This window comes from Lepidochelys kempii, chromosome 6, assembly GCF_965140285.1.
Source record: "Lepidochelys kempii isolate rLepKem1 chromosome 6, rLepKem1.hap1, whole genome shotgun sequence".
In the NCBI taxonomy this organism is placed as follows: domain Eukaryota; kingdom Metazoa; phylum Chordata; order Testudines; family Cheloniidae; genus Lepidochelys; species Lepidochelys kempii.
In genome coordinates, this window is record NC_136385.1 from 102,139,189 (window position 1) to 102,161,017 (window position 21,829).

The window sequence follows — 21,829 nt, forward strand, 5'->3', positions numbered from 1 at the left end:
TGGACTGGTTTCAGAGTAGCAGCTGTGTTAGTCTGTATTCGCAAAAAGAAAAGGAGTACTTGTGGAACCTTAGAGACTAACAAATTTATCTGAGCATAAGCTTCCGTGAGCTACAGCTCACTTCATTGGATGCATGCAGTGGGAAATACAATGGGGAGATTTTATATACACAGAGAACATGAAACAATGGGTGTTACCATAAACACTGTAACGAGAGGAGTGTGTCTGGTAACACCCATTGTTTCATGTTCTCTGTGTATATAAAATCTCCCCACTGTATTTTCCACTGCATGCATCCGATGAAGTGAGCTGTAGCTCACGAAAGCTTATGCTCAAATAAATTGGTTAAGTCTCTAAGGTGCCACAAGTACTCTTTTTTATGTGGACTGGTACCCTCTGGAGTTTTGGGAGTTTAGAGCAGCTCCCATGAGAGGACCAAGGATATGCCCTTCCAGCTTGACTGTGAAACACTGATAACTACTCTCTTGGAATGGTTTTCCAACCAGTTATGCACCCAGCTAATAGTAGCTCCGTCTCGGTTGTATTTCCCTCGTTGATGAGAATCATGCAAGACAGTATCAAAAGCCTTACTAAAGTCAAGATATACCACATCTACCACTTCCCTCCGCCCCCATACACAAGGCTTATTACCCTGTCAAAGAAAGCTATTAGGTTGGTTTGACATGATTTATTCTTGACAAATCCATGCTGACTGTTACTTATCACCTTATCTTCTAGGTGTCTGCAAAGTTATTGCTTACTTATTTGCTCCATATTTCCAGGACTGAAGTTCGGCTGACTGGTCTGTAATTCTCCGGGTTGCCCTTAATCCCTTTTATAAAAGAAGGCTGAAAGGTGGTGGAATTCTAGACAAACACAGCTGAGCCCAAGAAAGTGTCCTTACCCATGTCTAGTGGATGAGCAACAGGTGTCAGTAATGGGAGTCATTTTAGTACCAGAGGGCAAGAAAGGACTGGCAACCGTATCAGTAAGGACAGCCGAGCCTTCATAAAAGGGTGAGGTGGTATAGTACCAGACGGTAATGTCAATATGGGTGGGAAATCCCTCTCAGTAGCCCTCAGAAGAGGTGATTTGGGCTTTTCCAGGATTCAAAGGTCTTCATTAAAGAGGATCCTGGATGGTACCAGAGAATCTGGGTACTGTTCCTCAGGAGTCATCATGTCAAGAGATACCTGGAACGGTTCCGAAGTACGGGCCATGCGCTCTTTCTCGTGGCCTGAGCAGAGTGACACCAAGGACGATGACCGAGTCCCAAGTCTTCAAGGAATCCTTTTATTTAGAAGGCTCCTATTTCAGTACCAACACTGGTACTGCAGAAGGCTTCTCAGTACGCATTATGAAGTTGTACTGGGATTTCAGTACCAGAGGAGGGAAAAGCCTTAATGGTACCCATATTGGGACACAAAGTCTTCTTGTTCTCTAATTAGAGGGGGACTTTCCCCCTTCTCTTGGTATCTTTCTCAGGGAAATGGGGTCTCTTCTTATCAGATGTTCCTGAAGACTCTGAAGGCTCCCCTCCCAGGTCTGCAGTTACCAGAGCAGAGGCTTGGGCAGCCACTGGATCATTCTGAGCAGTTGAGGCAGATGAACAATAGGGGTGACTGGGACCTTGCAAGTCTCAGGGAATATTCTATAAGAAGCAGTTTCAATCAACCCTTCCTCAGCTTTCTGGATATGCTGCTGCTCAGATGCTACACATGGAGGGGACATGCACCTCTTCAAGGCAGCTGGAATGCCCCTTGCTGACAGGGAAGGACCTGTGGCAGGTCTGGCAAGGTTTGAAGCCCAGGATCTTTGGCATAATCCAAGAAGAAAGGCCGCAGATGGAGAGGGGATGAGTGGAATGGGCAAAAGAAACCTGAGACACAAAGACACCCCCCTCCCAAAAAAGCACAAAGCTGTGCTAAATTAAACAAGAAAATAATCAAATAAACAAAAAGTAATATAAACAAACAAAGAAAAAGTCAGGAAGCTGGGTCAGCTAGCTACCAGACACAATGATGCTCCATCTCAAGCCACAGGTGGTTGAGAAGGAACTGCAGTGGCAGAGCATCCGCCCCTTCCTATATACTCTCATACCAGAGCAAGAGGATACGTAGGGAGCAGGCATGGAATCACAGACACTATTGACAAAAATCTCCTGACATGAAGAACCAATAGCAAGGATAATTTGAAGAAATTTCTTTTCCCTTACAGCAGCAGAAGTTTAAAATTTGTAAGACACCTACTAGCGAGAGGTTGCTATAAAGGTGGAAGCCCTCAAGCAGGGGTCGAAGTCTCAGCACCTTCTTCCTTTCAAGCACATGAAGCGACAAGGGTACTGAGCTCATAAGCAGAGTATGGCCTCTAGATCCTGCTGAGAAGCACTTTTCCACCTTCCCATCCTTGTCTTTTGCATCTTCCTTGGTTACCCAGGGTTTTCAGGACCCACAGCAGGGGCACCTTAACTATTTCACTCCAGGCGGTGTCAGGAATAAATCAATAGGAAGACAGCAATTCCATCTGATAAGATTAATGCAAGTAAGCATGCTCTATCTAAAACAGCAGCTTATTAGATTTAAGCACACACAGACATAAGCAATAGGTTTAGCACATCCCAGATATTTACCTAATACCTGGTACATTATTAAGTAATTAACAGCAGGTTCGCAGTTGCCAGTTGCTCACCCACCGGGGAGAAAAGGTATCAGGAAAAACATCTCTCAAGATGGCTTTAGAGGACTGCTCCAAAGTACATTCTATTATCTAGACTTTTTATAACTAGCTTCTACAAAACACAAAGGTCATAATGACCGCTACTAGATCATCACTCTTCCTAATTTTCAATAAACTTCCTAATATCAGAGGCATCCAAACTCAAGGTCTTCCTTCCACCAAGGTTTTCAGTCTCAGTTGTTTATTTTCCTCTCCCCTCCTCGCATTCTGATTAGCAAAACGGACAGTAGTTTTGACCTTGCTTCTGAAAGCCTGTCTACAAATTAACCCTTAACTGTGTGGTGTTCTATTTCATTAATTCACGGTGGCTGAATGCACATAATATGGTTGCAATTAGCTTGATCATATTCTGGGGTATGCACAACCCTCAAATCCAGGGCAACACCTTGATTATACAGATTATGGTTTGATGTCTGGTAAATTTTTCAAGCCTTGACTTATAAAACTGTAGGGACAGTTCAAATGTGATAGTGATTTTATGAATAAGGACTTATCTGCAAAAGGATTGGACTGGGAACACTACCACACTTTAGAAATGCCACCACAGAGCTATCTCTCACCACTGACACAGGTTGGATATAAACCAATGACCTACAGGTCAAAGGTTCCCATTTCCAATCCCTAGAGCAGTTTTTTTCAAGCTGAAGGGCACAATCAACCGGGGGCAGGGGCAAAACAACAACAACAAAAATCAATCAGCCAAACCTTGCAGTAGCTAGGACCCAGAGACAGTCTGAGGAGAGAAAGATCAGCACACTCCACCCCCACCTCTAACCCACAGCAACTCCTCCCTTCTTGATGCCTGCACTGTGCTCAGCTCCAGGGGAGGCGAAGCAGCATGTCCAATAGGCTTTGGTGCCAACAAGACAGCTTCAGCTTTGTGAAGTAGCACAGTTCTGGAGCTAAACAATGAGAAAAGGGAGAAGCATCACCTCAACTCCCATGCCCTTTCCTATTTCCACTAGCCTTCCACTTCTTCCTGGGAACTTCCCTCCCCCCAACATAATAGCTGATCTCCATGAGCCCCATCAGCCTACCCTCACCAACCAGTACCTCCTCTCTCCCTGGAACAACCTTACCTCAAGCCCACCAGTGGGTTTTGGGGGGGACTTGCATGGCTCCCAGCAAGAAACCACTGGTGAATTTTCAGTCCCACCCAAGTAAAAAAATAAAATTTCAGAACCACTGCCCTAGAGATGTCCAAGATCTTCCAAAATCATTATTATTTTTGTTTAAAACAATTATGCATGGAGTCCTTGACAGATTAACTTAAATGTAAAGAAATCTCACACACACACACACACGTTGTCTTATATATCACAATGACCTGTCTCTCCGGATCTTCACAATCTTCTTCAGTCTGCTTTTTAGTTTTGTCAGGTCGCCAAGGCAGCCAATGCCTTGTTTCACGGGAACATTCAATGTCCAGCCAAATTTGCCATCTGGGTAGAGTTTTATCCTTTATTTCTTGATCTTCATCTCCATCTTCCTCATCATCATCTACAAAATAAAGAAAACAAAAAAAAAAAACCCAGACACCAAAATTTAAAGTCACCCATCCAAAACCTGAAACTTCATATATGTAAAATACAAGATTGAGAACTGAAAAATTCTGAGTTCTCATTCTGGTTCTGACACCAACTCCATGTGTGGCCTAAAGAAAATCATAATTTGCTCTGTCTTAGTTACCCCATATGTAAAATGAGTATCACGCTTACTTATTTCATTAGTGCATTGTGAGGATTAATGTACAGAAAGTATTTTAAAAATGCAAAGCACTAGCTGTATGAAAAGTATTACTATGGCATTAAACATTACAAATTAAAATTGGTATCACTGTTTTAAACTGACTGATATTTTCAATGACTTTAATTTTACATGCATTAGATCTTGCCAATGCAATTAAATTCTTCTCAGATTAAAAATATTCACTGAACCTAAAATCCAGTGTTGGAATCAGACTACAGTTTTATAATGACAGGTTTCAGAGTAACAGCCGTGTTAGTCTGTATTTGCAAAAAGAAAAGGAGTACTTGTGGCACCTTAGAGACTAACCAATTTATTTGAGCATAAGCTTTCGTGAGCTACAGCTCACTTCATCGGATGCATACTGTGGAAAATACAGAAGATGTTTTTATACACACAAACCATGAAAAAATGGGTGATTATCACTACAAAAGGTTTTCTCTCCTCCCACCCCACTCTCTTTCCCCACTCTGAACTCTAGGGTACAGATGTGGGGACCTGCATGAAAACCTCCTAAACTTACTTTTACCAGCTTAGGTTAAAACTTCCCCAAGGTACAAATTAATTTTACCCTTTGCCCTTGGATTTCCACTGCCACCACCAAACTTTATCTGGGTTTACTGGGAAACGTAGTTTGGACACATCTTTCCCCCAAAAATCCTCCCAACCCTTGCACCCCACTTCCTGGGAAAGGTTTGGTAAAAATCCTCACCAATTTGCATAGGTGACCACAGACCCAAACCCTTGGATCTTAGAACAATGAAAAAGCATTCCGTTTTCTTACGAGAAGACTTTTAATAGAAGTAAAGGAATCACCTCTGTAAAATCAGGATGGTAGATACCTTACAGGGTAATTAGATTCAAGACACAGAGAATCCCTCTAGGCAAAACCTTAAGTTACAAAAAAGACACACAGACAAGAATAGTCATTCTATTCAGCACAAGTCTTTTCTCAGCCATTTAAAGAAATCATAATCTAACACATACCTAGCTAGATTACTTACTAAAAGTTTTAAGACTCCATTCCTGTTCTGTCCCCGGCAAAAGCAGCCTACAGACATTTACATTTGGGGACAATGTATACCTTCAAATCAGCGGCACTGCTATGGGTACCCGCATGGCCCCACAGTATGCCAACATCTTTATGGCTGACTTAGAACAACGCTTCCTCAGCTCTCGTCCCCTAACACCCCTACTCTACTTGCGCTATATTGATGACATCTTCATCATCTGGACCCATGGAAAAGAAGCCCTTGAGGAATTCCACCATGATTTCAACAATTTCCATCCCACCATCAACCTCAGCCTGGTCCAGTCCACACAAGAGATCCACTTCCTGGACACTACAGTGCTAATAAACAATGGTCACATAAACACCACCCTATACCGGAAACCTACTGACCTCTATTCCTACCTACATGCCTCCAGCTTTCACCCTGACCACACCACACGATCCATCGTCTGCAGCCAAGCTCTGCGATACAACCGCATTTGCTCCAACCCCTCAGACAGAGACAAACACCTACAAGATCTCTATCAAGCATTCTTACAACTACAATACCCACCTGCAGAAGTGAACAAACAGATGGATAGAGCCAGAAGCGTTCCCAGAAGTCACCTACTACAGGACAGGCCTAACAAAGAAAATAACAGAACGCCACTAGCCGTCACCTTCAGCCCCCAACTAAAACCCCTCCAACGCATTATTAAGGATCTACAACCTATCCTGAAAGATGACCCAACACTCTCACAAATCCTGGGAGACAGGACAGTCCTTGCCTACAGTCAGCCCCCCAACCTGAAGCAAATACTCACCAGCAACCACATACCACACAACAGAACCACTAACCCAGGAACCTATCCTTGCAACAAAGCCCGTTGCCAACCGTGCCCACATATCTATTCAGGGGACACCATCAAAGGGCCTAATAACATCAGCCACACTATCAGAGGCTCGTTCACCTGCACATCTACCAATGTGATATATGCCATCATGTGCCAGCAATGCCCCTCTGCCATGTACACTGGGCAAACTGGACAGTCTCTACGTAAAAGAATAAATGGACACAAATCAGATGTCAAGAATTATAACATTCATAAACCAGTCGGAGAACACTTCAATCTCTCTGGTCACGCGATTACAGACATGAAAGTTGCGATATTACAACAGAAAAACTTCAAATCCAGACTCCAGCGAGAGACTGCTGAATTGGAATTCATTTGCAAATTGGATACAATTAACTTAGGCTTGAATAGAGAGTGGGAGTGGCTAAGTCATTATGCAAGGTAACCTATTTCCCCTTGTTTTTTCCTACATCCCCCCCCCCGACGTTCTTGTTAAACCCTGGATTTGTGCTGGAAATGGCCCACCTTGATTATCATACACATTGTAAGGAGACTGATCACTTTACATAAGCTATTACCAACAGGAGAGTGGGGTGGGGGGAGAGAAAACCTTTTGTAATGATAATCACCCATTTTTTCATGGTTTGTGTGTATAAAAACGTCTTCTGTATTTTCCACAGTATGCATCCGATGAAGTGAGCTGTAGCTCACGAAAGCTTATGCTCAAATAAATTTGTTAGTCTCTAAGGTGCCACAAGTACTCCTTTTCTTTTTACTCCCTCCTTAGTCTTCTAAGTCACCATTGTTTCACACCTAGGACAACAGAAAGGTTTCCAACAGGCACTGCTGAGCAAAGGGGGTTGGGGTGGGGGTAGGGTCATCCCAGGACAAAATGCTCCAATCTCTCTGCCCCACCTGAAGAGGGAGGCAAGGCCCTACTATGCTGATGTGTGAGAGATGTTTGACTTTAGAGGCAATGCCTCCTCCCAGAAGTAGCATCACAGACAACAACCCCTAGTGAGGCAGGGGAAAGCCAACAGAATCGTAAAGTTTAAGCCGGAAAGTACTACCAGGATCAGTGCTACTACCATTCTGCTCCAGTAGAAAATTTCACTCACATATATTCAAAGGGGCTCATAAGGATAGTATCTTTAACCCATGCAGATACAGGTGGGTGTCAGCTGAATATTCATATCCCTCTGCCTTGAATGATGGGCTGGAAAAGTTGGGGAGGGGCCATTTTCAAGGAAAGATGGACCATCATGGAATCCATTTTTCCGTGAGCAACATAACAAAAGAACACACAAGACGGGTGCTTTGGGATTTAAAATCACGACAGCACTTAACTAAATGCAGGTGGTAACTACTGCAGCAATGAATCATCACAGCCCAAGACAAGGAGATGGTTTCTAATTCAAGGCAGGAGGGACATTGCATGTCTGACTTCCTGGCCTCTGGGCTAGGCCTGCCATATCAAATAAATATATTAAAAATGGTCAAGAAATAGTGGGATTTTCAACATAGTTAAAACGAACACAAAAGAACCATTTTTCAATATCAAACATTATGGGGCACCAAATCCACATGCTCAAATTCTAAGGATAAACCTTGCCACTGTCTTCATATCTGATGGAGACCCCTACATCAGATACTGGCTGGGATTGACGATGCAGGCTATGTTACACATATTTAAGGATATGATTTAGTCACAGAGGTTAGGGAAGTCATGGATTCTGTGATTTTACCAGACCTCCGTGACTTCGCTTCAGCTGGCAGCAGCCGGCATGGAGCTGGGGCTGTGCACCCCCAACCCACAACTTTGGCTGCAGCCGGGGATGTACACCCCTAACCCACAGCTTTACTAGAGCTGGGGCTGTGCTCCCCCCCTCACAACTGCAGCAGAAGCTGGGGCTGTGCACCCCCAACCCGTGGCTTCAGCCAGAGTCAGGGCTGCACACGCCCCTCGCAGCTACAACAGGAGCCTGGGCTGTGCCCCCAACAACGCAGCTACGGCCGGGGCTGTGCACCGCTTTTCATCAGTGCGGGAGCCGGGGCTGTGCACCGCTGACCCGCAACTTTGGACAGAGCCAGGACTGTGTGCGCCCCTCATGCCCTCCACGGATTTGGCTGGGGCTGGAGCTATTTCTGTATGCCTCTGCCCCCATGGCTTCAGCCAGGGCTACAGCTGCCATTCCTTCCCCTTCCCCTTTCCTCTTCCCCCCCCAGTCCTCTCCCCACCCCACTATTTTTAGTAAGAGTCTTGCACAGGTCACAGCTCCTGTGAATTTTTGTTTATTGCCTGCAACCGGTCCATGACTTTTACTAAAAATAACTAACAAAATCTTAACCTTAAATAAAGTATAAGACTGAAGAGCAAACTGTTAGAATTCATATGTGCACAAAGGCAGACTTAACTTGAGTGTAGTAACTGGCAATGGTCTCCAATTTATAGGTAGATCATGGAAAGTGGATTAGGATGCAGGAATGGCATGAAGATTGCAAATGGAATGTAAACTGGAGTTTCTAGTTTTAGGTTGTTCTAATTTAAAATAAATCTCTATTATTTTTTTTTAAAGGGCAATATATTTTCAACTGTATCTCTATCTTGGTGAAGATTTTTGTCTGGGAATAGCCTGCAACATGCAAAGGCACACGAAGAAAACTACAATATATTTCCCTCAGCCCATGTGGCTTAATTTGTTTCTGACATATAGATATTTATGGAAACTCTCAATGTTCTCAGGCTCTGAATAAAACCAGAAGCCTTTATGAGTTAATAAATAGGAGAAAGCAAAGAAAAAACTTGTCAAAAACTAACGTATGAAAGGGTACAGTTTTACCAGGTTTATTGATGATAATCCAGCCTCCCTTTTCTTGTTGATGCATCCATGATTTCCAGCCTTTTGCTCCTTTTTCTCCAAACCGAGGCTCTCCACTATCCCAAAATGGTTCAAAGAACTCTACCTATTGTTGAGGCAAGAAACATTCTATATATCATTTTCAATGTTGTAGCCACATTTAAAAATGACTTAGCAGTCCATCCTGTCAAGCTATCACTAATAAAAAAAAGGAATAACTAAATTAGCACACAGTAGAAAGAAAGTAACACAGAAATATAGGCAAGTTTAAAAAAAAAAGTTTTGTAGGTATACTTTTAACATGGATGAGCAAGCTGGCTGCTGCATACAACATGGGCAATGAGGCTCCTAGAAATCATGTCAATTAGTGGAAGCAGGACAGTAGCTACTCATCATCCACCTCTGGCCATTCAAGCACTTGAGTCATTTGTGTGGGAATAACCGCTCTATAAATAAATACTAAATGGGTCACTGAGCTGAATGGGATGCTGAAAACTGATCAGAAATAGTGCATCTAATTTCATGTAATTCTGAGTCACAACTCAAAGTTCTTATTGTGGTACCAAATCAATAAGTACAGAAATAGTTATGGACACCAGAACACCATGTAGCTACACTTAAAGCAGAAATATATATAGCAGATGAGAAGCCTGAATATGTTCTACAAGATAGGATGTGGTAAGATGAAGAAGAAATTCAACCAGCTATTATAATGGACAGTTAGACCTTAATGTACACTAGGAAAAATTTTACAAAAATTTCCCACCATTGCTAAAACAGCAAAGTTCTACTGGTATTAGTAAAGATGCAAATCCAAGCGCAGATGAGCCGTTGGTGTTTTAATAACCATGTCAGCTGGCAGGATTAGAGGACAGTGCTTAAAACATGAGCGGCAGTCTGCCTAAATCAGGGCTCCCAAGGTGTTAACACCATATGAGCTAAACTGGTGTTAGCAAAGGTGGGAAATGTGTAAAAAAAAAAAAAAAAAAATCCCCAGCACAGACGAAACTTTAGAAATGAGGCAGAGTCCATCCTTTCCCAAGTTTTTGTCTGACAGCAGGATGTGAATATACAGTGTTGCATGTAACTTGTTAGTTTGTTTTGTTTTAGGTCCTCATTGTGTATTTTTGTATTATATACAAAGTGATGTGTAACTGCATGCATTTTATAAATTTAAAAAAATTAAGTTTATGATTTCACAACTCAATAGATGTCTCTTTTCTTTACTAAGTGGCACAGAAAGCCATAAAATAGAACCAAAAGTGATTTCTTTTTTGTGAACCTCCCAAAAACATTATTTCTTTTTGGTGGCAGTGAATCTATTTCTATACAGCTCCTAACAGTGCATATACTAACTTTGTGAGAGAGTGCTTCTTCTTAAAATAGATATACAATTTGTAATAACAGTTTGTGCACGTTCTTGATACAACCTGCCAATACATTTGTTAAACAAGAAAAAGTGAGCAGAGATGAGAACATTTTACTGTGGCAGGGTGGGCTAGGTCCGGAGGCCCCCTGCTCGAGGCCTTGAAGCCCTGCCACACCCTGCCCCAGAAAAGGGCAGTAGAGAGGTCCTCCAAGCAGCCTAAAGTGGCTGTGTGGGAAGCAGCCAATCAGGGTCCAGCAGGCTAGTCTAAGAGGAGCTGCAGGGCCAGAGTGAGATCAGTTCCTTAATGGAGCTGGGGGAGTGTGGATAGTGTGCCTGGCTGGCTGGCTGGCTGGCTGAGAGAGCTACAGGACTTGGACAGAGCAGTGCGGGCAGAGGCCAGGGGGAACACAAAGGAGTTCTGTGCTGCTAGGACTCAACCAGGACAAGGCCCTGAAGTAAAGGTGAAGAATGTGCTGGAGCCACGGGGAAGTAGCCCAGGGAATTGTAGCTGCAACACAGTTTATTTAAAGGGATGTGGCAGATGGTTGCTATCTATAGGGTCCCTGGGCTGGGACCTGGAGTTGAGGGCAGTCACTGGGAAAGTGGTCTGGACTGTGATACATCCCAGAAGGGGAAAAGAACTCTCTTAGTGGGCCAGCTGAAAAGCTGGAGCCAGAAAGGCCTGGAGAATCGAAGACTCTCCAGGAAGGGAGCCCTGGGGTATGTGGCCCCACATCAGGGCCAGGACTGCTTTAAGAGCAGGGACAATTCAAAGGAGTCCAGAAGGGGATGAGAGACATTTCAAGCCAGCATGCTGCAATAGGAGCTAGGGCTGCAAATAAAGGGACCTTACAGAAGGCACTACAATAGGCCCCCATTGGACTTAAATCCCGGAAAGGGTTTGATTTTATCTCACATACAGACTGACTCGGCCGGAGGGCTGAGTCACCGAAGACCCCCCACAAACAGAGAGAGAGAGAGTGTGCGGGCACATGCACTGAGATGGGGGGTGCTTGCGAGAGGGGAGTGCAGCAGTCCTGTGGAAAAAATAATATGTGACCATGTAATAGCCGTAGTATAGCTGTGCCGCTGTAAGCTTGCTAGTGTAGACATGGCCTTCAAAGGCTGCAGTGGCGCAGCTGCACTGCCATAGTGCTTCAGTGAAGACGCTACCTACGCCGACAAGAGGGCTTCTCCCATCAGCAAAGGTACTTGACCTCCCCAAGGGGCAGTATTTATGTCGATGGGAGAAGCCCTCCCATGGACATAGCACTGTCTCCAGTGGGAGTTAGGCCTATATAACTCAATTACTCAAAGGTGTGGATTCTATGGCCTGAGGGCACTCCTCCTCCTGAATGTCAAAGACCTGCTGCAAACAATGGAAATGTCAGAGCATCTCAAAGAAAAGCTTGCAAGAATCTTTTAGAATGGAAATTGTTACATAATCTAAATAATAGGGTCACTACCCGCTTTCCCTATAATAACAAAATTACATAATACTATTTACACAATCCTAATTACATCAAAGATAGAAAAGGGATAAGGAAAGTGTTCACTATAAGTTGGGCAAACCAGACATTGGGCAACCAGCTGAATTCTTCCACTTGCAATTGGGCAGAAGGAAGAGATGAGATGACAAGGGGGGAGGGGGTGGGCTGCACCTCCTTTATATAACCTGAGGTACCAATATTCATTGCTATAAGAGTGCACATTCCCTGTTGGGTATGTGTTTCAGAAGGTTCCAGAAGCTCTCAGCACTACGGCTGCCTTTCCCAATCAGGGGAGAATGCAGGGACCACCCTGAAGAAGTGCTAAATAGTGAATCAATTTTTAATTTTGATTAACATCTTTAAATCAGCAAATATTTTTCTGTCAGTGCTGAAGCTCCAACGTAAACAGATCATGCAATGAGAGAGTGAAAAACAGTTCTAAATAGAAATTGCTACCTGTCCTCTTGTTGGCAGATCTTTTACGCTGTCAGGTTTAAAGAAGGTGAAATCAACCAGGGCTTGGAACAAAGACACAGCTTTCTCAGAATGGCCCGCCTGTCTAAGAAAATGGCACTGCTGAAGAAAGACACCTGGAAAGCAAAGGGAACAAAAATCATAATACTTTAAAGGAAGAGTTAGTTCCGAAATATTGGATTGCAACACAAATATAAAGAGATACATCTCCTCCACTACCCAGTGCTGTGGAGACTCATTATGTTGGAACAAAACGACCTTCCAAAAAATTATTAAGTGTTACTGGCATGTCCAAGATTTATGTCAAGGCCTAAGTTCCCTGTAAGCTGCGTGGCCGTGCAGCAGCCTATATAACGCTGCCCAAGCGCTCAGGGAACCTGCCAGGGGATCTGCTACAGCCAGAGGAGGGGCACCCCAGCCCTGCCCCTAACTTGCCACAGCAGCCCCCCAATCTCAACTATGCAGCAGCCTGGATCTGCCACAGCCGGGGTGCCCCTACCACGCGCAGCCCAGCCCCAGCCGTGGTCAGGGCAGCGCAGCCCAGCCAGACCTGTCCCCAGCTGCGGCCAGGGCATCCCAGATCTGAACCTGGCCAAGGCGGCCCGGCCCTATCACGGGGCACCCCTCTCCAAACCCAACCCCAGCCCAGACCTGTCGCAGCCGAGACGCCCCTCCCTGAACCTAGCCCCAGCCGGACCTGCAGGGGCTGGGAGAAGGGCACCTATCCTACGGCCCTAGCCCCGGAGCTGCCGCACAGGGAGAGGCACCTCTCCCCCTCCATCCCTGGTGCTGCTGCAGGAAGATAGAGCTGCAGGGAGTCCTCGCCTATTTAGTCCAAGTGGATGTGGTCCACTCCCAATAACTGATGAAGAGGTGTCGATACCAAGAGAGGGAAAATTGCTTTTGTAGTGAGCAAGCCACTCCTAGTCCCTATTCAAGCCCAAATTGATTGTGTTAAATTTGCAAATGAATTGTAGCTCTGCAGTTTCTCTTTGAAGTCTGTTTTTGAAGTTTTGTTGTTGAAGAATGGCTACTTTTAGATCTGTTGTTGAATGTCCAGGGAGATTGAAGTGTTCTCCTACTGGCTTTTGTATGTTACCATGCCTGATGTCTGATTTGTGTCCATTTATCCTTTTACATAGAGACTGTCCAGTTTGGCCAATGTACATGGCAGAGGGGCACTGACACCTCCTCATCAATTATTGGGAGCGGGCCACATCCACCCTGACTAAATGGGCCTTCAGCATTGGTTCTCCACTTGTAAGGTAACGCCCTTCTTTTCATGTGCCAGTATATATTTATGCCTGTATCTGTAATTTTCACTCCATGCATCTGAAGTGGTTTTTTTTTACCCAAGAAAGCTTATGCCCAAATAAATCTTAGTCTTTAACGTTCCACCAGACTCCTCGTTGTCTTTGTTTATTTTCATGCAGCTAGCAATGTGTCTGATTAAACACTAGATGGCATAATTCACCAGGTTTTTTAATCCGTTCATTTATCCATACTTGTCAAAGGCTGAAAACAGGATGCCTACATATGTAGTACCCACTATCTTCATAACAGGATTATGCCACCTGTAAAAACCTTGGTGCATTTATCATGACTGACAATTTGGTAATTTTCCTAATAAGTAAAGGGACATTGTCAGGTCAAATTTAACCCAAGATTTAGGTTTGGTTAAAAGAAGCATTCGCAAAACCTGAAACTCACAGAAATATTTCCATTAGTATTATTTTAATTCTGACATCAAAACCATTCTCCTGAAGTGTTTGCAACCCAACTATAACAGCATCATGCTAGTGCATGAGAACCAGAAAGTGAAAAATGACCAGAAACAAAAGGTGAAATTGAGTCTATTTTCATTTCAACCAGAAAGATATCAATAAACAAACAAAAAGTTTTTCAAAAAAATTTGAAAAAAAAATTTGATCATTGTCCATTTAACACAAGGTATTTGCAAACTTTCCCCCTCAAAGGAAGTGGCAAACATTGAAAATAGTTTAAAGGTGTTTGGTAAGAAGAAGAATTTACAGATTAAGAAATAAGGACCAATAAGGATACACATACCCAGTGAAACATCCCTTACTATGATGGCTGTAGGATGGAGGTGAGCAAACTACGGCCTATGGGACCGTCCTGCCTGGCCCTTGAGCTGCTGGCCAGGGAGGCTATCCCCCCTCCCCCACATTGCTGCACGGGCACCACAGCTTGGTCTGTCCAGGCAGTGGGGCTGTGAGGTCCTGCCGCTCTGAGCGGCATGGTAAGGGGGCGGCGGTGGTGGCGCACACACATGCACGCAAGGCAGCAGCCAAAAAAAAAAAAAAAAAGAAAAAAAGTTGGGTAGGAGGTCCTGGGGGGCAGTCAGGGGACAGAGAGCAAGGGGCGGTTGGATAGGCATGGGAGTCCTGTCAGGGGGCAGGGATGTGGATGGGGGGGGGCAGTCCAGGGACAGGGGAGTTGGATGGGGGTGGGGTCCCAGGGGGCCTGTCAGGGGGTGGAGATAGGTGTGGGGGGATAGGGAGCAGGGGAGTTTGGATAGGTGTGGGAGACCTGGGGGGCCTGTCAGGGGGAGGGGGTGTGGATAGAGGTCGGGGCAGTCAGGGGACAGGGAGCAGGGGGGGTTGGATGGGGTGGGGTTCTTGGGGGGTGGTTAGGGGCAGGGGACAGCGGGAGGGGGTAGTCAGGGGACAAGGAGCGGAGGGGGGGTTGGATGGGTCAGAGGTTCTGAGGGGGGCAGTCAGGGGGCGGAAAGTGGGAGGGGGCCAGGCTGTTTTGGGAGCACAGCCTTCCCTACCCAGCCCTCCATACAGTTTTGCACCCCGACGTGGCCCTCGGGCCAAAAAGTTTGCCCACCCCTGCTGTAGGATGTGATTAAATTGTCAGAAATTGGAGATGTAAGAAGCTATTATCATGTGGTCCAACATCTATCTGCCAATGCAAGATTTGTTCCTATAGTATATTTCCCAGTGCTTTGTCCAAGCCTGTTTAAATGAACAAGCAATATAGAAGCACTCTAAACCAACTGGTAGACACTAAACAGCACTTTAAGACTTTAAATCAAGACTGCATATCTTTCTAGAAGCTATACTATAGCTCAAACAGAAGTTAGGGGCTCGATACAGAAATTATTAGGTGAGAATCTGTGGCCTGTAATATAGGTCAGACAAGAGGATCATAAATGTTCCCTTTTGGCCTTAAAAGTCCATGAATCTAAAAGAAAAATGGTGTTGACTGTGAGACAAAAGATCCATATTTTATCTACATGCTGTTTCTCAAGTGTTTATGAATTTGTCACCACAATAAACCTGTTAGGTAGGGAAGTATTACAACCTCAATTTTACAGATGGGGAAGATGAAAGAATGAGAGATTACATGACTTGGGATACAGCCACAAAGGAAGCCTGTGTCAGAGCTGGGAACTGAACCCAACTCTCCTGCCACCAGTTCAGTGCCTCAGCCACTGACCATCCTTCCTCACAGTATAAATTATTTTATTCATATATTGTCAGTGTTTAAACTTCAAATTCTCTAGAAGGGATTCTCAGGACAAAAAAAATATAGAGACTTTCCATTATCCTTTCCCCAATAATTAAAAGTAGGGCTGTCAACCAATTACAACAATTATTTGTGATTAATTGCGCTGTTAAACAATAATAGAATACTATTTATTTAAATATTTTTGGATGTTATCTACATTTTCTACAATGTCAAACTTTAGAGCCTACAAATTCCAATCAGCCCTACTTCTTATTCAGCCTCGCTCAGACAAACAGGTTTGTTTACATTTGCAGAAGATAATGCTGCCTGCTTCTTGTTCACAATGTCACCTAAAAGTGAGAACAGGCATTCACATGGCACTGTTGTAGCCGGCGCTGCAAGATATTTACATGCTAAATGCGCTAAAGATTATGTCCTTTGATGCTTCAACCACCATTCCAGACGACATGCGTCCATGCTGATAACAGGTTCTGCTCGATAACGATCCAAAGCAGTGCAGACCAATGCATGTTCATTTTCATAATCTGAATCTGATGCCACCTGCAGATCGTTGATTTTCTTTTTTGGTGGTTAGGGTTCTGTAGTTGGCACATCGGAGTGTTGCTCTTTTAAGACTTCTGAAAGCATGCTCCACACCTCATCCCTCTCCAATTCTGGAAGGCACTTCAGATTCTTAAATCTTGGGTCGAGTGCTGTAGCTATCTTAAGAAATTTCACATTGGTATCTTTGCATATTGTCAAATTTGCAGTGAAAGTGATCGTAAAATGAACGGCATGTCCTTGGTCATCATCCGAGACTGCCATAATATGAAATATATGGCAGAAAGAGGGTAAAACAGAGCAGGAGACATGCAATTCTCTCCCAAGGATTCAGTCACGAATTTAATTAACGCATTATTTTTTTAACAAGCATCATCAGCATGGAAACATGTCCTCTGGAACGATGGCCGAAGCATGAAGAGGCATATGAATCTTTAGCGCATCTGGCAAGTAAATATCTTGCTACGCCAGCTATAACAGTGTCATGCGAATGCCTATTCTCACTTTCAGGTAACACTGTAAATAAGAAGTGGGCAGCATTACCTCCCGTAAATGTAAACAAACTTGTTTCTCTTAGCGATTGGCTGAACAAGAAGTAGGACTGAGTGGACTTGTAGGCTCTAAAGTTTTACATTGTTTTGTTTTTGAGTGGAGTTATGTAACAAAAAAAATTGGTAAGTTACACTTTCATGATAAAGAGATTGCACGACAGTACTCGTATAAGGCGTGAATTGAAAAATACTATTTTATCATTTACAGTGCAAATATTTGTAATAAAAAATATAAAGTGAGTACTTGATGTAACTGAAATAGATATATTTGAAAATGTAGAAAAACATCCAAAAATATTTAATAAATTTCAATTGCTATTCTATTGTTTAACGGTGCGATTAATCACAATTAATTTTTTTTAGTTAATCGTGTGAGTCAACTGTGATTAATTGACAGCCCTAATTAAGAGTACTTCAAAAGTTTCATCTTTAACAAATGATATAACTGCTATTTGCTGCGCAAACCAAAGGAATTTGTTTTGTGAAGGTAAGCAACACACCTATTTGTTGTTGGCTAGATTCCCTTCCCTTGAAATTTGTACTTTAAACTCTTCAGAGCATTACTGGATGTGATATCACAAGCTCTCTTGGGGAAGGGAAGCATCTGCTGTATCCATATTGGGCTTGAATATTTACTTTTACTATCACCTAAAGAGGCAAGATGCCAGATATTTTCAGCAGGCTCTTTGCAAAGCAAAAAATTAGCACAATACAGAGAGAATCTCTTCCTAAAATATATTCAGCCTTTGTGAAAATCTTAATAGCCATAAAATGAGATATAAAAAGATAACCTTCTTACCTAACATAGCTTCCTCTGTGCCAGGCAGTATAGGATGTGATACCATGCTGCCATCCTGTACAGCTGCCAAAGTGCTCAAACATTTTCCATATAAACTATGGACTTTTGAAACTGAAAAGGTGCTGAACTGACTTTGACAAAATAAGAGATATTTCTGCCACAGCAGTGGATTATTGGGATGCAGAAAAACCAGCTTCTGCCATTCTTTGATCAAAGTTGATGGTTCCCAGAATTCTGTACAAAGCTTCAGCTTGGCAAGTTTCAGATCAACATCATTTGGGTTGCTTTCAATAGCTCTCTCTAAAATGGCCAGTTTCTTTTCTAGGATTAGCTTGAATGATTTTCTCCTTATTTCCTGCTCTCCCTCTTTGATGGCATAAGGGCTAGGTCCTCTCAGTATTTCATCCTTAAAAGAAAAGGAAATCAACTCAGTTATAAATACAGAAGGGTCTCAGGCTTTGAAGGAGCACTAAGGAGAAGGTTGACATAAGTGACAATGAATGACTGCATCTCTCTCTATTAGTGCAAGTTGTTAAATCACACAAGAATATTTCATGTACTATAATAGTATACACACATATATAATTTAACTCAGAAACAAGATGTTAAGCAGAAAATTATTACTCAGATACAAATAAAATAAATATATCACAAAGTACTGCAATGAGAAATACAAGACTGTGTACCTGAAAAGAAACAAATTCCATCCAAGTGTGAACATCTCTTGGATTTTCTCTGACCATCCTATTATATTCTTCCACTTTTGCCATTAGAATAGAGTTAACATTCCCACTGGTCTCTTGGGATGCCTGCTGCTTTAAAGTCTCATGCTCTGGGGGACCTTTTCCTTGCAACCAGAGTGTGGTCAACGGATCATAAATCCCAAGAGGATTCACACAGGTTGTTGTAGTAGGAGCATCACTGTCCAGTTGTGAAACTGGTATGAAAGTGCTTGAACCAAATGAAGTTTGGCTTTTACTGTAAACTGGAATTCCATCTGTGGTCAATAATTTCACACTATTCTTCGTGAAGTAGCGTTCAGGTCGCTTGGGGGATTGTTTCTTTTCTACCATGGAACTTTCCCAAGTTATACATTGTTTCTTTAGGTCAATACCAAGGCATGAGTCACCTTTCCGCTTGTATCTTAAAGAAAAAAATACAACAATGCATTTTTTAAAAATGTGACTATTAAAATACACATTAGTCAAATATGTATTTTTATCTTTCAGAAGACAGAAGTTCGCTTTTCAGTATTTCCTAATTAAATTAGGTATTTGTAAAGGAGTGGTAGCTCTCAGAGCAAAACAGTGTAAAAGGCGCCCCTAGACTGGACAATTCAAGGGACGCAGTTGTTCTTCAGTCCAGCTTGTACCCTGGTTAATGTCACATACCCCCAATTAAAACCTTGTGAATTTTTGAAATGCCTTTTCCTGATTGTGCATTTTGGTGAGCACACCTCACGATCCTGATGCGCTCTGGCCAGGAGTAGACAGGAGATAATGGATCTCCCGGCCTGTGTAGAGAAGAGGCTATGCACACACAACTATGGGCCAGCCATAGAAACATGGACATCTACATCCCCTGTGCAATCTGTTCATAGAAGAAGGGGTGTGATGGCGATCAGCAGCAGTGCCATGTGAAAGCAAAGGAACTGTGGCAGGCATACCAGAAGGCCAGGGAGGCCAACAATCAATACTGTGCCAAGACACAGACCTGCTCCTTTTACAAAGAGCTGCATGCCATACTTGGCAGAGACCCCACGACCACCTCCACACATGCATACTGCAAAGCAGTCTGTGTCACAGGCCCCTTCTGTGAACATAGAGGACAAGGAGGTGATGGAGGAGGAAGAGGAGGATGGGGAATACAAGTCCGGGGGTGGAGGGAGGCTGCTCTGCTGTAAACCAGGACCTGTTTGAGACTCCACCGCAGTCCAGTCAGTCCCAGCGGTCAAGCATGGGCAAGCCTGATGCAGGAGAAGGAACCCTGGGTAACTGTGTAAATTTGTCACTATAGTAAAGGCACCCCCAACTTTTCAGGACACAGCTATTGACTTTTCATTAATTTATTTGTACCAGAAGAATGTACAAGGTAGAAATGTTATCAGCTTTTCATTCTCCCTCTAGAGTTGGGCAGGGGGCCATGCGGAGCAGTTTATGTACACAGGGATGTCCCTTGAATCCTCCTGCGTGATCTCAATGAAATTTTCATGGAGGTACACTGCAATCCTCTCCTGAAGGTTTCTATGGATGGCAGCCTCATTTCTTCCTCCTCAGTAGGACACTTTCCCATGCCAGTCAGCGATAACTTTGACAGGCACCATTGCAGGCTAGCAGCATATGGGCCTGAACAGCTTTGGGACACCAGCACAGCTATGTACTCTGTGCCTTTATTACCTTCAGGAGTGAGATACCAGCTAAAATCACCACTGCCTGTGGAAAATAGTGTCAGTATTCAACGCCATTGCCCTATACTCCCACAGAGATTCATGCAATTAAGCAATTCCCTCCTCATTTCCCTCACCACAGCAGGCCATACTCACCATGGTTGGTGCTGTGAGTGGCGCTATGCACAATCACTGCAAAGCAGAAGCGTCAATAAACAAGTCTTGTTTAAAACTTTAGGGAAGCAAGGGAAGTGAGTTCTGAATCTTAACTTCTGATTTCCATTGTGACTATCCTGACTATGGCACCTCTGTGTTCTATCTGTAGCTGCGCCGAAGCAGCTTTGAGGGGTTTCCACCCACACGGAACACCGGAGCCAGATAAAGAGGAGAAAAAAAGGACTCAGGATGGACATGTTCTGAGAGATCCTGCAAGCCAGTGCTGCATCAGTCTACGAACAGATGGCCTGGAGGATGAATATTGCAGGCTATGTGGAGGTGGAAAGAGCGGATAGGAAAAAGGCCCAGGGGGCCTAGCGGGAAAAGAAGGAGATGCACCAGGGTATAATGGCGCTTTTCCAAAAGCGGACACAGATGCTGCAGATTCTTGTGGACCTACAGGTTCAACAATCACAGACTCGCCTCCCTTTGCAGTCCTGCAGCATAGTGCTTCTCTACACCCCCTTCCCCCAGCATTCTACGTGGCATCAGGGACCGCATCCCTACCCCTACCACGCCAGACAAGGGTACAGTAAAGACAACCACAGCTTCACATATATCAGCCATGGCTCTCACAGGTCATAAGAACATCCATACTGGGTCAAACCAATGCTCCACCTTGCCCAGTATCCTCCAACTGTGACCAATGCCTTGATGCTTCAAAGAGAACAAACAGAACAAGGCAATCAAGTGATCCATCCCATCATCCAGTCCCAACATCTAGCAATCAGAGGCTTAGGGACACCCAGAGCATGGAGTTGCATCCCTGACCATCCTGGCCAACAGCCACTGACAGACCTATTCTCCATAAACTTATCTAATTCTTTTTTGAACCCAGTAATACTTTTGGACTTTACAACAGCCTATGGCACTAAGTTCCACAGGCTGACTGCATCTTGTGTGAAGCAGTACTTCCTTTTGTTTGTTTTAAATCTGCTGCCTATTAATTTCATTGGGTGGCCCCCGGTTCTTGTATTATGTTAAGGGGTAAATAACACTTCCTTATTTACTTTCTCCACACCATTCATGATTTTATAGACCGCTATCACATCTCCCCTTAGTTATCTCTTTCCCAAGATGAACAATTCCAGTCTTTTTAATCTCTCCTCATATGGAAGTTATTCCATAACCCTAATCATTTTTGTTGCCCTTCTCTGTACCATTTCCAATTCTAATATATCTTCGAGATGGGGTGACCACAACTGTACACGGTATTCAAGATGGGCATACCAGAGATTTATATAGTGGCATTTTGATATTTTCTGTCTTATTATGTCCCTTTCCTAATGATTTTTAATGCTCTTAGGTTTTTTGACCGATG

The 21,829-nt window shown here is 43.7% G+C and overlaps 1 protein-coding gene across 8 annotated transcripts in view; it reads right to left on the reverse strand.

Annotated features, from left to right (window-relative positions):
• The window catches only part of NRDE2 (NRDE-2, necessary for RNA interference, domain containing), a 71,215-nt gene that overhangs the window by 19,087 nt on the left and 30,299 nt on the right, over positions 1-21,829 (reverse strand). For all 8 annotated transcript variants that reach the window (XR_012159525.1, XR_012159526.1, XM_073349412.1 and 5 more), the window contains exons 5-9: positions 18,593-19,049; positions 17,907-18,312; positions 12,501-12,634; positions 9,168-9,291; positions 4,064-4,236 (exon numbers count right to left, since the gene is read on the reverse strand). Coding sequence is in view for 6 of the 8 variants with exons in the window: in XM_073349412.1 (XP_073205513.1) it covers positions 4,064-4,236; positions 9,168-9,291; positions 12,501-12,634; positions 17,907-18,312; positions 18,593-19,049 (1,294 nt within the window). In the remaining 2 variants the exon portion in view is untranslated. The remainder of the gene's footprint in view (positions 1-4,063; positions 4,237-9,167; positions 9,292-12,500; positions 12,635-17,906; positions 18,313-18,592; positions 19,050-21,829) is intronic.